This window comes from Schistocerca piceifrons, chromosome 2, assembly GCF_021461385.2.
Source record: "Schistocerca piceifrons isolate TAMUIC-IGC-003096 chromosome 2, iqSchPice1.1, whole genome shotgun sequence".
NCBI lineage: Eukaryota > Metazoa > Arthropoda > Insecta > Orthoptera > Acrididae > Schistocerca > Schistocerca piceifrons.
This window is the reverse complement of record NC_060139.1, coordinates 434839994-434858367: the sequence shown is the minus strand read 5'-3', so window position 1 is coordinate 434858367 and position 18374 is coordinate 434839994. Positions and strand designations below refer to the sequence as shown.

Here is an 18374-nt window from a genome sequence, read left to right as displayed (position 1 = left end):
AAAATTTGAAATGAAGTTTCAGAAAAAAATCTTCGCTTGTGTGATCATATTTTCTGTAGCTGCTTTATAATAAATGAAGGTATTTTAAATCTGTCTTTGCAGCTGTGATACACAAAACAATAGTGTCAGCTGAGTAAATATCTAAAAAAATTTTTGTAAGCAGATGGTTTTTCCTGATGTGAGCAAAAATCTTAAGTACTAACATCAACATCTTTGGTGACAAACTATTTTTAGATGGAGAAAGCAAGTCAAAAGGCCACTGATGTTATTTGATTTCAGTACAACAAAATACATTTGGTGGCAAAAATATGCATTTCCTTGGAGTCACAAGACAGATTTAAAATATCTTCATTGATTTCAGAAATAACCTCAGAAAAAAGTAGGCCTCATGGAAGAATTGTACAGGATGGTGAAGAGCTACATAAACCAACACTACAGGTGACTGTCAATAAAATGTTGGTTCTATTATATTCATTATTGTTGGTTATTACTCACTGTGTTGTCTATTATTTTGCAGGTATTGTGTGATTTTTCTTTTGAGAAATGAATGAGTCCATAGCATACAAACTGTCAGCGAATGAGCAATTTTCTTCTTCTTATTGTCCATACTTTCTAATATATAAAATACTTTTGAAGCACCAAAATGTACTAGAATAAATAAAACGTCTATAAAATGCTGCACTGTATAACGTACTTGTGATAAGACAGTCACAATTCCTGAAATTCATCACCTGTGGCTTCTGGCCTGCCAAGGAACACAGCAGTCTTGGACCCATGGATAAACCATGAAAATCCACTGCATTACACGACACACAATCAGACCTGGTCTGAGGGCAGATCAGTGAGACTAGACCTGATGGGCAGGGCCTGCACATAAGGAGGAAACAACAGGCTTCAGGTCAGCAGGCCCCGATCCATTACAGACACCTGCAGAAATGTCCAGCAGTTTCGTCCTGTCGTGGAAATCCACTCATGTGACCAGCTATTCATGAGTCACAGACAGCATGTTAATGAAATGAGACCATGGTGATCAATCCATGCAACAGATTGTTGTTGTGGTCTTCAGTCCTGAGACTGGTTTGATGCAGCTCTCCATGCTACTCTATCCTGTGCAAGCTCCTTCATCTCCCAATACCTACTGCAACCTACATCCTTCTGAATCTGCTTAGTGTATTCATCTCTTGGTCTCCCTCTACGATTTTTACCCTCCACGCTGCCCTCCAATACTAAATTGGTGATCCCTTGATGCCTCAGACCATGTCCTACCAACCGATCCCTTCTTCTAGTCAAGTTGTGCCACACATTTCTCTTCTCCCCAATCCTATTCAATACCTCCTCATTAGTTATATGATCTACCCATCTAATCTTCAGCATTGTTCTGTAGCACCACATTTCAAAAGCTTCTATTCTCTTCTGTCCAAACTAGTTATCGTCCATGTTTCACTTCCATACATGGCTACGCTCCATACAAATACTTTCAGAAACGAGTTCCTGACACTTAAATCTATACTCGATGTTAAGAAATTTCTCTTCTTCAGAAACGCTTTCCTTGTCATTGCCAATCTACATTTGATATACTCTCTACTTCGACCATCATCAGTTATTTTGCTTCCCAAACAGCAAAACTCCTTTACTACTTTCAGTGTCTCATTTCCTAATCTAATTCCCTCAGCATCACCTAATTTAATTTGACCACATTCCATTATCCTCATTTTGCTTTTGTTGATGTTCATCTTATATCCTCCTTTCAAGAAACTGTCCATTCCATTCAACTGCTCTTCCAGGTCCTTTGCTGTCTCTGACAGAAATACAATGACATTGGCAAACCTCGAAGTTTTTATTTCTTCTCCATGGATTTTAATTCCTACTCCTAATTTTTCTTTTGTTTCCTTCACTGCTTGCTCAATATACAGATTGAATAACATCGGGGATAGGCTACAACCCTGTCTCACTCCCTTTCCAACCACTGCTTCCCTTTCGCGCCCCTCGACTCTTATAACTGCCATCTGGTTTCTGTACAAATTGTAAACAGCCTTTCCCTCCCTGTATTTTACCCTTGCCACCTTCAGAATTTGAAAGAGAGTATTTCAGTCAACATTGTCAAAAGCTTTCTCTTAAGTCTACAAATGCTAGAAACGTAGGTCTGCCTTTCCTTAATCTAGCTTCTAAGATAAGTCGCAGGGTCAGTAGTGCCTCATGTGTTCCAATATTTCTACAGAATCCAAACTGATCTTCCCCGATGTCAGCTTCTACCAGTTTTTCCATTCGTCTGTAGAGAATATGCGTTAGTATTTTGCATTCGTGACTTATTAAACTGATTGTTCGGTAATTTTCACATCTGTCAGCACTTGCTTTCTTTGGGATCGGAATTATTATATTCTTCTTGAAGTCTGAGGGTATTTCGCCTGTCTCATACATCTTGCTCACCAGATGGTAGAGTTTTGTCAGGACTGGCTCTCCCAAGGCCGTCAGTAGTTCCAATGGAATGTTGTCTACTCCGGGGGCCTTGTTTCGACTCAGGTCTTTCAGTGCTCTGTCAAACTCTTCACGCAGTATCGTATCTCCCATTTCATCTTCGTCTACATCCTCTTCCATTTCCGTAATATTGTCCTCAAGTGCATCGCCCTTGTATAGACCCTCTATATACTCCTTCCACCTTTCTGCTTTCCCTTCTTTGCTTAGAACTGGGTTTCCATCTGAGCTCTTGATGTTCATACAAGTGGTTCTCTTATCTCCAAAGGTCTCTTTAATTTTCCTGTAGGCAGTATCTATCTTACCCCTAGTGAGATAAGCCTCTGCATCCTAACATTTGTCCTCTAGCCATCGCTGCTTAGCCATTTTGCACTTCCTGTCGATCTCATTTTTGAGACGTTTGTACTCCTTTTTGCCTGCTTCATTTACTGCATTTTTATATTTTCTCCTTTCATCAATTAAATTCAATATTTCTTCTGTTACCCAAGGATTTCTACTAGCCCTCATCTTTTTACCTACTTGATCCTCTGCTGCCTTCACTACTTCATCCCTCAAAGCTACCCATTCTTCTTCTACTGTATTTCTTTCCCCCATTCCTGGCAATTGTTCCCTTATGCTCTCCCTGAAACTCTGTACAACCTCTGGTTCTTTCAGTTTATCCAGGTCCCATCTCCTTAAATTCCCACCTTTTTGCAGTTTCTTCAGTTTTAATCTACAGGTCATTACCAATAGATTGTGGTCAGAGTCCACATCTGCCCCTGGAAATGTCTTACAATTTAAAACCTGGTTCCTAAATCTCTGTCTTACCATTATGTAATCTATCTGAAACCTGTCAGATAACTTTTGTGAATACTCTGAGAATCAATAATAATGAGGATAGATAGCAACTCACTGTAAAGATGATCGCTGAGCTGCAGACAGTCATGTAGAAAAGACAATCACACTCTCACAACTAAACTTTCGACCACAGCCTTTGTCAGAAAATGAGAGTAACACACATTCGCTCAGACACAACTCATGCACATACGACCGCCGTCTCCAGCCACTGCATCTACAGTGTCTGAAAATCAGATCCAGACAAACCACTCCTCACACCTCCCTGTCTCTTATTGGTAGCTGCTGGCTAGTGGCAAGAAGTGGTAGCAGCACTGACTGCAATGTGAGGAGAGTAGTAGGAAGGGGAGAAGCAGCAGGAATGAGGGAGTAGGGAAGTGGCATATGTATTCAGCTGCATGCATCCAGTAACAATACACAACATTTCAGTAATCTAAACATTTCATCTACTAAGACAGAAACGAGATTTTTCCAGTGTTTTTTGTTCAAATTTCCCTGATATTTCCCTATTTCTCAGACACATTTAAAATTCCCTGGTTTCACAGAAGTTACGGAAACCCTGTTTTCAGGTTTTATGGGTGTGCTGTAATATCTCGCTTTTACATTTCAGTAGGTGTCATTTGTTGCAGATGTTTCCAGCCTTCCAGAATGATCTAGTCATCTTTTGATTTTTCTGTTTGTGAGCTTCTTTCTGTATCCCATTTTCCTTTATCATCTCACCAAGATACTTGAATTTGAGAACTCTCTTGATCTCACCACATTTTGTCATAGTCTTTTTTTGGTGCTTTATTTTGTTTGACATGTATTCCGTTTTCTCAAAGGAGATCTATAGTTCAACATTTTCAACCTCCTCTATCGGGACCTCAGTTTTGTTTACTGCAGTTTCTGTTATCTGTGAGTATTACAAGATCATTTGTGAATGCCAGTCTGCCAATATGTAGATCTTTGGTATTTCTTCGCCGGCCGGGGTGGCCGAGCGGTTCTAGGTGCTACAGTCTGGAACCGCACGACCGCTACGGTCACAGGTTCAAATCCTGCCTCGGGCATTGATGTTTGTGATGTCCTTAGGTTAGTTAGGTTTAAGTAGTTCTAAGTTCTAGGGGACTGATGACCTCAGAAGTTAAGTCCTATACTGCTCAGAGCTATTTGAACCATTTTTATTATTATTATTATTATTATTTTTGGTATTTCTTCCTCAACTGATGGGCTTATAAAATCCCTGTATCTTCAGTTCTTTTCCCCATTCCATGACAACTTTGTCTAATAGTATGTTGAACAACAATGATTAAATTCCACTGCCCTACCTCACTCCTATTCTAAACTCGAACGACTCTGATAATTCTCCCAAGAATTTAATTTAGCTTTGGTGTTTGCAAGTGTATGTTTGATAATATTCACTGTCTTCTCATTAAGACCCCTCCCTTCCAGTTCTTTGATCAATGAAATCTTCTTGATATCTACATTGATGCACATGGCCTCTCTGCTTCTCTTCACTTGGGACCTCAGGACTGTCTTTAAATTGAGTATCCATTCAGCACAGCATCTTCGTGGTCTGAAGCCTGTTTGATGTTCTCCTATCTTGTTTTTCAGCTGGAAGAATGTTCTACCTAGCAAGCACTGTGATAGAATTTTGTATGTGATGGGCAGTAAAGATATCCCTCTGTAACTGTTAACATTGGTCCATTGTCCCCTTCCCTATGTAGAGCATGTATAACAGCACACTTCCAGCCTCCTGGTATTACCTTGGTCTCCGAGTATGATATACATTATTCCTCTTATGGTATTTGGCCCAGCTTCTTTTAGCAGTTCAGCAACAATATCATCATCTCCTGTAGGTCTATCTTTTTTTCATTTTCACAATTTGTCTTTTGATCTTCAATTTCTCTAACACTTTTGACTTATCTAATTTATTTCATTTTTTTTCATTACTATCCCCCCTTCCTCCCATAAACCATGGGCCTTGCCATGGTGGGGTGGCTTGCATACCTCAACAATACAGATATTGGTACCATAGGCCCCTACACAATGGATGGCTATCTGTTGAGAGTCCATTCAAACATGTGTATCCTGAAAAGGGGCAGCAGCCTTTTCAGGAGTTGAACAGGCAGCAGACTGGATGATTAACTGATCTGGCCTTGTAACATCGACCAACATGGCCTCACCATGCTGGCACTGAAAATGGCTGAAAGCAAGCATAAACTACAGCTGTTATTTTTCCCAAGGTCTTGCAGCTCTACTGTATGGTTGAATGATGATGGCATCCTCTTGGGTAAAATTCTGAAGATAAAATAGTCTCTCATTTGGATCTCCAGGCAGGGAAAACTCAGGAGGATGTCATCATTAGGAAAAACAAACCCGGCAATCTACAGATCAGAGCCTGGAATCTTAGATCCCTTAATCAGTAGATAGTTTAGAAAATTTAAAAAAAGAAGTGGGTAGGGTGAAGTTAGATATAGTGAAATTCAGTGGCAGGGTGCACAGTAATTTTGGTCAGGCGAGAGAAGGGTTATAAATTCAAAATCAAATAGGAATAATGTAGGAGTAGGCCTAATAATGAATAAGAAAGTAGAAATGTGTCTAACTACTACAAACAGCATAGTGAATGCATTATTCTAGCCAAGAGACACACAAAGTCAACACCTATCACTGTATCATATGATGAAGAGATTTAAAAAAGTGCATGATGAGATATGAATATGAGCTGCGGAGAAAGAGTGAAAGAGGAAGCTGTCTCATAGAATTTTGCTTACACTTGATTTCTGAATCATGAAAGAAGGCTCCATGCGTGGAAGAGACCTGTAAAGACTGGATGGTTTCAGATTGATTATGTAATGATAGAGCAGAGGTTTCAGAACCAGATTTAAATTGTAAGATACTTCTAAGGGAAGATGTGGGCTCTGACCACAGTTTTTTTGGCTATGAAGTGTAGATTAAAAATAAAGAAACTGCAAATAGATGGGACACTAAGGAGATAGGACATGGATAATAAGTTGCAAAGAGGCTGTTGAGCATTTCCATGGGAGCAATGATTGTCTGAAATAGGGGAAAGGAATACAGTAGACGACATATGTGTAGCAATGAGTAATGAACTAACGAAGGAAGCAGAGGATCGAATAGGTAAAAAGACAAGGTCTAATAGAAATCCCTGGCTATCACAGGAGATATTTTATGTAATTGATGAAAGGAGAAAATATAAAAATGCAGCAAATGAAGCTGGTGAAAGGGAATACAAATGTCTAAAAATGAGACTGAGAGGAAATGCAAAATAGCTATGCAGGAATGGCTATAAAACAAATGTAAGGATATAGAAGCACGTATAACTATGGGAAAGATATAGAAATATACAAGTGAAGGTGAAAGGAATAGCATCGGATGCTGTCCTTGATGGTGCCTGTGTTTTTGTAGGTAGTATTTTGAATTTTTCACTGATAAAAGATGATAAATTTAGTCATGGTACTGGATTGCCTACCATGGCTATTGTACACTGTGGAGGTATTGAGAGTATTGGTGGCCTTAAAAGTTTTAATAGACATGTCATAGTTACAGGAAATTAAAGAGACATTTGGAGAGAAGAAAAGCAGCTGTATGAATATCAAGAGCTGAGATGGAAAACCAGTACTAAACAAAGAAGGGAAAGCTGGAAGCTGAATGAAGTATGCAGAAGGGCTATGTGTTGTTGTGGTCTTCAGTCCAGAGACTGGTTTGATGCACTTCCACATGCTACTCTATCCTGTGCAAGTTTCTTCATCTCCCAGTACCTACTGTAACCTACATCCTTCTGAATCTGCTTAGTGTATTCATCTCTTGGTCTCCCTTTACGATTTTTACCCTCCACGTTGCCCTCCAATACTAAATTGGTGATCCCTTGATGCCTCAGAACATGTCCTACCAATCGATCCCTTCTTCTAGTGAAGTTGTGCCACAAATTTCTCTTCTCCCCAATTCTATTCAATACCTCCTCATTACTTATGTGATCTACCCTTTTGATCTTCAGCATTCTTCTGTAGCACCACATTTCAAAAGCTTCTATTCTCTTCTTGTCAAACTATTTATCGTGCATGGTATACTTCCATACATGGCTACGCTCCATACAAATACTTTCAGAAATGACTTCCTGAGACTTAAATCTACACTCGATGTTAACAAATTCCTTTTCTTCAGAAACGCTTTCCTTGCCATTGCCAATCTAGATTTAATATCCACTCTACTTCGACCATCATCAGTTATTGTGCTCCCCAAATAGCAAAACTCCTTTACTACTTTAAGTGTCTCATTTCCTAATCTAATTCCCTCAGCATCACCCGATTTGATTTGACCACATTTCATTATCCTAATTTTCCTTTTGTTGATGTTCATCTTATATCGTCCTTTCAAGAAACTGTCCATTCCATTCAACTGCTCTTCCAGGTCCTTTGCAGTCTCTGACAGAAATACAATGTCATCGGCAAACCTCGAAGTTTTTATTTCTTCTCCATGGATTTTAATTCCTACTCCGAATTTTTCTTTTGTTTCCTTTACTGCTTGCTCAATATACAGATTGAATAATATCAGGGATAGGCTATAACCCTGTCTCACTCCCTTCCCAAACACTGCTTCCTTTTCATACCCCTCAACTCTTATAACTGCCATCTGGTTTCTGTAAAAATTTTAAATAGCCTTTTGCCCCCTGTCTTTCACCTCTGCCACCTTCAGAATTTGAAAGAGAGTATTTCAGTCAACATTGTCAAAAGCTTTCTCTAAGTCTACAAATGCTAGAAATGTAGGTTTGCCTTTCCCTAATCTATCTTCTAAGGTAAGTCGTGGCGTCGGTATTGCCTCACATGTTCCAACATTTCTACGGAAGCCAAACTGATCTTCCCTGAGGTTGGCTTCAACCAGTTTTTCCATTTGTCTGTAAAGAATTCGTGTTAGTATTTTGCAGCCGTGACTTGATAGTTCGGTAATTTTCACAACTGTCAACGCCTGGTTTCTTTGGGATTGGAATTATCATATTCTTCCTGAAGTCTGAGGATATTTCGCCTGTCTCATACATGGTAGAGTTTTGTCAGGGCTGGCTCTCCCAAGGCTATCAGTAGTTCTAATGGAATGTTGTCTACTCCCGGGGCCTTGTTTCGACTTAGGTCTTTCAGTGCTCTGTCAAACTCTTCATGCAGTATCACATCTCCAATTTCATCTTCATCTACATCCTCATCCATTTCCATACTACTGTCCTCAAGTACATCGCCCTTGTATAGACCCTCTATATACTCCTTCCACCTTTCTGCTTTCCCTTCTTTGCGTAGAACTGGGTTTCCATCTGAGCTCTTGATATTCATACAAATGGTTCTCTTTTCTCCAAAGGTCTCTTTAATTTTCCTGCAGGCAGTATCTATCTTACCCCTAGTAATATATGCCTCTACATCCTTACATTTGTCCTCTAGCCATCCCTGCTTAGCCATTTTTGAGACATTTGTATTCCTTTCTGCCTGTTTCATTTGCTGCATTTTTATATTTTCTCCTTTCATCAATTAAATTCAATATTTCTTTTGTTACCAAGGATTTCTACTAGCCCTCGTCTTTTTACCTACTTGATCCTCTGCTGCCTTCACTACTTCATCTATCAAAGCTACCCATTCTTCTACTACTGTATTTCCTTCCCTCGTTCTTGTCAATTGTCCCCTAATGCTCTCTCTGAAACTCTCCACAACCTCTGGTTCTTTCAGTTTATCCAGGTCTCATCTCCTTAAATTTCTACCTTTTTGCAGTTTTTTCAGTTTTAATCTACAGTTCATAACCAATAGATTGTGGTCAGAGTCTACATCTGCTCCTGGAAATGTCTTACAATTTAAAACCTGGTTCCTAAATCTCTATCTTACCATTATATAATCTGTCTGAAACCTTCCAGTGCCTCCAGGCCTCTTCCATGAATAAAACCTTCTTTCATGATTCTTGAACCAAGTGTTACCTATGATTAAGTTATGCTCTGTGCAAAATTCTACCAGGTGGCTTCCTCTTTCATTGGCTCTGAGCACCATGGGACTCAACATCTTAGGTCATAAGTCCCCTAGAACTCAGAACTACTTAAACCTAACTAACCTAAGGACATCACACACACCCATGCCCGAGGCAGGATTCGAACCTGCGACCGTAGCAGTCCCGCGGTTCCGGACTGCAGTGCCAGAACCGCACGGCCACCGCGGCCAGCTCCTCTTTCATGCCTTACCCCCATTCCATGTTCACCTACTACTTTTCCTTCTCTTCCTTTTCCTACTATCAAATTACAGTCACCCATGACTATTAAATTTTTGCCTCCCTTGACTATCTGAATAATTTCTTTTATCTCATGGCACATTTCATCAAGTTCATCATCATCTGCGGAGCTGGTTGGCATATAAACTAGTACTACTGTGGTAGGTGTGGGCTTCAAGTCTATCTTTGCAATAATAATGTGTTCACTATGCTGTTTGTAGTGGCTTATCCTCACTCCTATTTTTTTTATTCACTATTAAACCAACTCCTGCAGTACCCCTATTTGATTTTGTATTTATAACCCTGTATTCACCTGACCATGGCTATACAAGGGGAATATACTTGAAGACAATATTATAGAAAGAGAAGAGGACGTAGATGAAGTTGAGATAGGAGACATCATACTGTGGGAAGAAACTGACAGAGCACTGTTAGACCTAAGTCAAAACAAGGCCCCTGGAGCAAAATAACATATCGGAACTACTGAAATCCCTGGGAGGGCCAGCCATGACACAACTATTACACCTGGTATGCAAGATGTGTGAGATAGGATCTTCAGACTTCAAGAATGTTATAATTCCGATTCCCAAGAAAGCAGCTGCTGACAGGTGTGAATATTATCTGTCTGTCAGTTTAATGACCCATGGCTGCAAAATACTAACATGAATTCTGTACAGAAGAATGGAAAAAATTTGTGCAAGCCAACCTCAGAGAAGATCAGTCTGGATTCTGGAGAAATGTAGGAACATGTTAGGCAGTTCTGACCGTATGACTTATCTTATAACATAGATCAAGGAAAGGCAAATATACAGTTATAGCTTCTGTAGATTGGAAGAAAGCCTTTGAAAATATCAACTGGAATACACACTCTGAAATTCTGAAGGTAGTAGGGATAAAATACAGGTTATACAGCAGAAAGTTGTATACAAATTGTACAGAAACTAGAGGGCAATTATAAGAGTTGTGGGGAATAAAAGGGCAGTAGTGGTTGAGAAAAGACTGAAACAGGTTTGTAGCATATCTCCAAAATTATCCAATTTGTACACTGAGCAAGCAGTTAAGGAACACAATGAAAAATTTGGAGAAGAATTAATGTTCAGGAAGAAGAGATTAAAAGCTTTGAGGTTTGCCGACGACATTGTAATTCTGTTATAAATAACAAAGAACTCTGAAGAGCAGCTGAATAAAATGGACAGTGTCATGAAAGAATAATGTAAGACAAACATCAACAAGAGCAAAACAAGGGTAATGGAATGTAGTTGAATTAAATCAGGTGATCAGGAAACAAGATCCTAAAAGTAGTAAATGAGTTTTGCTATTTTGGCAATAAAACTAACCGGTGAAAGCCAGAGTAGAGAGGATATAAAATGTAGACTGACAATGGTAAGAAAAGCAGTTTTGAAGAAGAGAAATTTGTTAACTTCAAATACAGACTTAAGTGTCAGGAAGTCTTTTGTGAAAGTATTTGTCTGGGGTGTAGCCATGTATGGAAGTAAAATATGGATGACAATAGTTTAGGCAAGAGGAGAACAGAATCTTTTGAAATGTGGCACTACAGAAGAATGCTGAAGTTAACTGGATAGATCATGCAACTAATGAGAAGGTACTGAAGAGAACTGAAGATAAAAGCAATTTGTAGCAAAACTAGACCAGTTGATAGGACACAGGGGATCACCAATTTTGTATTGAACGAAAGTGTGAGTGGGGTAAAAATCATAGACTGTGACAAAGAGATGAATACAGTCATCAGGTTCACAAGGATGTAGGTTGCAGTAGTTATTCAGAGAAGAAGAGGCTGACTGCCTTATCCAAAATTCTTGAAAAAGTAATGTATTGTAGAGTAGCTTCACACCTTTGTAAAAATAAAGTTTTAACAAAATGTCAGTTTGGTTTCCAGAAGGGTTTTTCAATGGAACATGCTATATATACTTTCACTAATGAAATATTAAATGCTCTGAGTAACCGGAAGTCACCCGTTGGGATTTTTTGTGATCTATCAATGGCTTTTGATTGTGTAAATCATGGAATACTTCTACATAAGCTCAAGTACTGTGCTATGAATGGGACAGTGTTCAAATGGTTTAAATCATACCTAACTGGAAGAATGCAGAAGTTGAAATAAGAAGTTCACATAATATGCAAAAAAACTGGTGATTTCTCAAACTGGGGAACAATCAAGAATGGGGTGCCACAAGGTTCAGTCTTGGGTCCTCTGCTGTTCTTAATATACATTAATGACTTGCCATTCTATATTCACGAAGATGCAAAGCTGGTACTTTTTGCCGATGATACAAGTACAGCTATCACACCCAACAGACAAGAATTAACTGGTGAAATTGTAAACAATGTTTTTCAGAAAATCATTAAGTGGTTCTCTGCAAATGGGCTCTCATTAAACTTTGACAAAACAGAGTATATACAGTTCCACACAGTAAATGGAATGACACCATTAATAAATATAGACTTCGATCAGAAATTGGTAGCTAAGGTAGAATATTCAAAATTTCTAAGTGTAGGCATTGATGAGGGGTTGAACTGGAAAAAACACACTGAGGATCTGCTGAAACGTTTGAGTTCAGCTACTTATGCTATTAGGGTCATTGCAAATTTTGGCGATATACATCTCAGTAAATTAGCTTACCACGCCTATTTTCATTCTCTGCTTTCCTATGGCATCATATTCTGGGGTAACTCATCATTGAGTAAAAGATTGTTCATCGCACAAAAGTGTGTAATCAGGATAATTGCTGGAGCTCATCCAAGATCATCCTGTAGACACTTATTTAAAGAGCTAGGGATCTTCACTGTAGCCTCACAATATATATATTCACTTATGATATTTGTTATTAACAATCCGAATGAATTCAATAGTAATAGCTATGTACATGGCTACAACACTAGGAGAAAGGATGATCTTCACTACTCACGGTTAAATCTAACTTTGGCTCAGAAGGGAGTAAATTATGCTGCCACAAAAGTATTTGGTCACTCACCTAATAGCATCAAAAGTCTGACAGATAGCCATATAGCACTTAAAAGAAAATTAAAAGAATTTCTTAATGGCAACTCCTTCTACTCGTTAGATGAATTTTTGGATATATTAAGTGATCTATGGAACAAGTACTAATCTAATCTAATCTAATCTGCACAGGATAGAGTAGTGTGGAGAGCTGCATCACACCAGTCTTAGGACAGATTTCTGTAGTTGTATGTATAAGTTTGGATGTAGCTGTATTGCATTGATGTACTGGTGGATATTGTGTGGTATGACTCCTGTAGTTGATAGTATAATTGGTATAATGTCAACTTTATCCTGATGCTACATGTCCTTGACTTCCTCAGCCAATTGGATGTAGTTTTCAATTTTTGCTCCTGTTTTCTTTTGTATATTTGCTGTATTGGGTATGGATATTTCGATTAGTTGTGTTAATTTCTTCTTTTTATTGGTGAGTATGATGTCAGGTTTGTTATGTGGTGTTGTTTTATCTGTTATAATGGTTCTGTTCCAGTATAATTTGTATTCATCATTCTCCAGTACATTTTGTGGTGCATACTTGTATGTGGGAACATGTTGTTTTATAAGTTTATGTTGTAAGGCAAGCTGTTGATGTATTATTTTTGCTACATTGTCATGTCTTCTGGGGTATTCTGTATTTGCTAGTATTGTACATCCACTTGTGATGTGATCTACTGTTTCTATTTGTTGTTTGCAAAGTCTGCATTTATCTGTTGTGGTATTGGGATCTTTAATAATATGCTTGCTGTAATATCTGGTGTTTATTGTTTGATCCTGTATTGCAATCATGAATCCTTCCGTCTCACTGTATATATTGCCTTTTCTTTGCCATGTGTTGGATGCGTCTTGATCGATGTGTGGCTGTGTTAGATGATACGGGTGCTTGCCATGTAGTGTTTTCTTTTACCAATTTACTTTCTTCGTATCTGTTGATGTTATGTGATCTAAAGGGTTGTAGAAGTGGTTATGAAATTGCAGTGGTGTAGCCGATGTATTTATATGAGTGATTGCTTTGTGTATTTTGCTAGTTTCTGCTCGTTCTATAAAGAATTTTCTTAAATTGTCTACCTGTCCATAATGTAGGTTTTTTATGTCGATAAATCCCCTTCCTCCTTCCTTTCTGCTTAATGTGAATCTTTCAGTTGCTGAATGTATGTGATGTATTCTACATTTGTGGCATTGTGATCGTGTAAGTGTATTGAGTGCTTCTAGGTCTGTGTTACTCCATTTCACTACTCCAAATGAGTAGGTCAATATTGGTATAGCATAAGTATTTATAGCTTTTGTCTTGTTTCTTGCTGTCAATTCTGTTTTCAGTATTTTTGTTAGTCTTTGTCTATATTTTTATTTTAGTTCTTCTTTAATATTTGTATTATCTATTCCTATTTTTTGTCTGTATCCTAGATATTTATAGGCATCTGTTTTTTCCATCGCTTCTATGCAGTCGCTGTGGTTATCCAATACGTAATCTTCTTGTTTAGTGTGTTTTCCCTTGACTATGCTATTTTTCTTACATTTGTCTGTTCCAAAAGCCATATTTATATCATTGCTGAATACTTCTGTTATCTTTAGTAATTGGTTGAGTTGTTGGTTTGTTGCTGCCAGTATTTTTAGATCATCCATGTATAGCAGATGTGTGATTTTGTGTGGGTATGTTCCAGTAATATTGTATCCATAATTTGTATTATTTAGCATGTTGGATAGTGGGTTCAGAGCAAGGCAGAACCAGAAAGGACTTTATGAGTCTCCTTGGTATATTCCACGCTTAATCTGTATTAGCTGTGATGTGATATTATTTGAATTTGTTTGGATATTAAGTATGGTTTTCCAATTTTTCATTACTATGTTTAGGAACTGTATCTATTTAGGATCTACTTTGTATATTTCCAATATTTGTAGTAACCACAAGTGGGGTACACTATCAAAAGCTTTTTGGTAATCAATGTATGTATAGTGTAGCGACCTTTGTTTAGTTTTAGCTTGATATGTCACCTCTGCATCTATTATCAGTTGCTCTTTAAATCCTCGTGCTCCTTTGCAACAGCCTTTTGGTTCTTCATTTATAATTTTGTTCTGTGTTGTATGTGTCATTAATTTCTGTGTAATGACTGAAGTTAATATTTTGTATATTGTTGGTAGGCATGTTATGGGGCGATATTTAGCTTGGTTTGCTGTGTCTGCTTGATCTTTAGGTTTCAGATAAGTTATTCCATGTGTAAGTGTATCAGGGAATGTGCATGGGTCTGCAATGTAACTGTTAAATAATTTAGTTAGACGTGAATGTGTTGAGGTGAATTTCTTTAGCCAGAAATTTGCTATTTTATATTTTCCAGGGGCTTTCCAATTGTGAGTAGAATTAATTGCTTGGGTGACTTCATGTTGCAAAATTATCACTTCAGGCATTTGTGGTATCATCTTGTACGTATCTGTTTCTGCTTGTATCCACCGTGCATGCCTGTTATGTTGTACCGGGTTTGACCATATGTTGCTCCAGAAGTGTTCCATGTCTGTTATGTTTGGTGGATTGTCTATTTTAATGTGTGTGTTATCTATTGTCTGGTAAAATTTCTTTTGGTTTGTGTTGAATGTTTGGTTTTGTTTCCTTCTATTTTCACTTTTTTTGTATCTTCTATTATTATTATTATTATTATTATTATTATTATTATTATTATTATTATTACAACTACTAACATTATAATTGAGAACTAAGTTGTTTCTTTACTATAAATTCTATCCAGGTTAACAGAACATATACTCTTCCCCATGCCAACGTTTCCATGAATTTAAGTCCTGATCAATCATTGGTCACTGATAATATACCACTTTCTATGTTAGTATTATAGGGTAGTTTCAAAACCATCATATACTTATCTCAGAAAGAAATGGTATGCCTCAGTAGATCATCTTATATCCATTGCAGTGGTAGTGTGTATTCACAGGTCATACTGTAGACAGGTGTTTCTGGCAGAGTGCAACCTTATTAATTTGACATTCTCTGTTCACATATAGTATGTATAAAAAGAGGTACAATTAATCTTGCGTTTATGCACTATAGATTAGCACAACCCCTGTTTCAAAAATCATATCTCAAATATCCAATGGTTCCTACTAACACTCACAAGAGAGCAACAAATCTTATTAACATAAATTACAAAAAAATGTATAAAATTATGATCCAACCTCATCAGACAAAGCCATATTTTGAGCTTCTATCAGTTTCTTCACAGGGAGTCCCAGGAAAAAATTCAAAAGAACTTGTGAGTCATTAGTTTTGCAGCCCAGAACTTCTCCCAAACGGAAAGTTCTCTCTTTTGAAAATCTGCTGAATGATCCAGGAATTAATGCTGTGCCACTTTGTGCAATAGCACGCTGGAACAAATCTAAAAACATAAAAATGCCTAACTTATGGTAATTAAACTTCCTGAATAATTTTATGTCATTGGGCCATTACAGCAATAGTTATTGCCACACACATAGTTCAGTACAATTACAATTTAAGAGAAATGACAGATCTGTTTTAACATTACAGTATTATATTGCAGTCAATAAACTCCTTCATATCATAGAATAGGTGGGCAACTAAACAGTCATGCAGTGTTTACTTGAAAACATGTCCTGGTAAATCTCGTACAAATTGTGGAAGCTCATTAAGTAATTTGTGCCTCATGAGTTTACAGCTGTTACATGATTTTGACAGTCTGTGGTATGGAGTATAAATGCATCTACTGCTTCTTGTGTTGTAACAATGTATGTTTTCTCTGCATTTTCATTGTGGTAATTTCTTTATATAAATTAAAACATAGTGTGTATAAATATAAGTTTATTACAGTCATGACTTTTTGTGCTTAAAACAAAGGTTGACAGTCTGTCTTATATGAAGAACCAGTAATTCCCCTAATAGCTCTCTGCTACAGTATTAAGATGTCATGCACACAACTACAGTTTCCTCATAAAATAATACCATATGCTATTATACTTTGGAAAAATAGGATGTTAAAACATGTATTTCACATATGCAATAAATAAGTTGCCTCAATAAGTAAACTACTCTTGACAACTGATCACTAACAGACTATGTTGTTAATGTTGACTCAAAGATAATTTAACATTTAGATATAACCCCAAAAATTAACATAACATGGATCATCTGCAGAAACTTGTCTTTTAGACTAAACCTATCGGCTGCGATTTGTTTTCACGCAGCAAGAATCCATTTGCTTTAAACTAAAAGGATACTTAAGCAATTTTCTTTGTAACACAAGTTTTCAACAATGGAAAATCCAGCATGGAATAATGACAGTACTATGAAAAGGAAATACTGCTACTCACCACACAAAGGAGATGTTGAGTCACAGACAGGCGCAACAAAAAGACTATTACACATGTGAGCTTTAAAGGCCTTCTTCTAATGTAGAAAGCATAAACACATTCACGCAAGTACAACTCACGTGCACACGACCACTGTCTCAGGCCACTGAAGCTGGACTGTGAGCAAATGCGCTTGACAGGAGAAGCAACCTGGGTGTTGGAGATAAGGGGAAGACTCGGGTGGGGAGGGGGAGGAATATCTGGCTAGGGAGGGGGAGGGTGTAGTGTTGCTTGTGGAAGCATGCAGGGATGTGTTTGGGACAGCGTAGGGCGGCTAGGTGCAGTCGGCAGGAGATTTGAGGGGGGGGGGGGGGGGATGGGAAAGGGAGAAGTAGAGAAGGGGGAAAAAGAAAGAGAGAGGTAGTCAGAATCCTGGGTCTGAATGTGATTCAATTATGTCCTTGGAGAAGATTTTATCCATGATTCAGTTGCTCCAGTCCTGGGTGGTATTGAGTCATGAGGGGAGTACTGCTTCAGGACTGGACACTGGGACTGTGGGAGGTGGTAAGTGACTGGAGAGACAAAGCACGGGAGATCTGTTTCTGTACAAGGCTGGGAGGGTAATATGGGCCTATGAAGGCCTGAGTGACCCCATTGATATTAGAGACGGACTGTACATCACTACAGATGTGCGGTCACAGGTGACTAGGCTGTTTGAAAGTGACTTCTTGGTATGGAATGGATGGCAACTGTCAAAGTGTAGCTATCCCTTGTGGTTGGTAGATTTGATATGGACAGAGATACTGATGTAGCCATCTTTTAGGTGGAAGTCAACATTGAGATAAGTGGTTTGTTGGATTGAGAAGAACCAAGTGACATGTACTGGGAGAGAAGATGTTGAGGTTCTGGAGGAATGTGGATAGGCTGCCCTTACCCTCAGCCTAGATCACGAATATATTACCAATGAATCTGAGCCAGGTCAGGAGGAAGCACTCCTGTAAATGGTCCATGAATAGTTTGGAATAGAATGCATGAATCATTTGGCATAGAATGGTGTCATCTGGGTGCCCATTGTTGTACCATTGATTTGTTCATAGGCGGTGCCTTCAAAGGTGAAGTAATTGTGGGTGAAGATATAATTGAGGTAATTATGGGTGAAGATATAATTGGTCAAAGTGACAAGGAAGGAGCTTGCAGGTTTGAAGTCAGTCAGAAGTTGGGAAAGGTAATGTTCAACAGTGGCAAGTCCATGGGCATTAGGAAAGTTAGTGTAGAGGGAGGTGGCATCAACAGTAATGAGCACAGCACTGTGTGATGAAGGAACAGCAGTGTCGTGAGTCAGTGGAGGAAACTGTTTATCACTTTCATATAGAAGGGTAGATTATGGATAATAGGCTGAAGGTGCTGGTCCATGAGAGCAGAGATACTCTTAGTGGGAGCATAGTAATTGGCCACAATAGGGTGTGCTGGGTGGTAGGATTTATGGGCTTAGGAAGAATGTAGAAGGTAGGTGTGC

At 38.3% G+C, this 18374-nt stretch overlaps 1 protein-coding gene across 5 annotated transcripts in view; it reads right to left on the bottom strand.

Moving 5' to 3' along the window:
- Positions 1-18374, bottom strand: part of LOC124777160 (esterase FE4-like) — a 174859-nt gene that overhangs the window by 82306 nt on the left and 74179 nt on the right. For all 5 annotated transcript variants that reach the window (XR_007015691.1, XM_047252461.1, XM_047252465.1 and 2 more), the window contains one exon: positions 15731-15930. Coding sequence is in view for 4 of the 5 variants with exons in the window: in XM_047252461.1 (XP_047108417.1) it covers positions 15731-15930 (200 nt within the window). In the remaining variant the exon portion in view is untranslated. The remainder of the gene's footprint in view (positions 1-15730; positions 15931-18374) is intronic.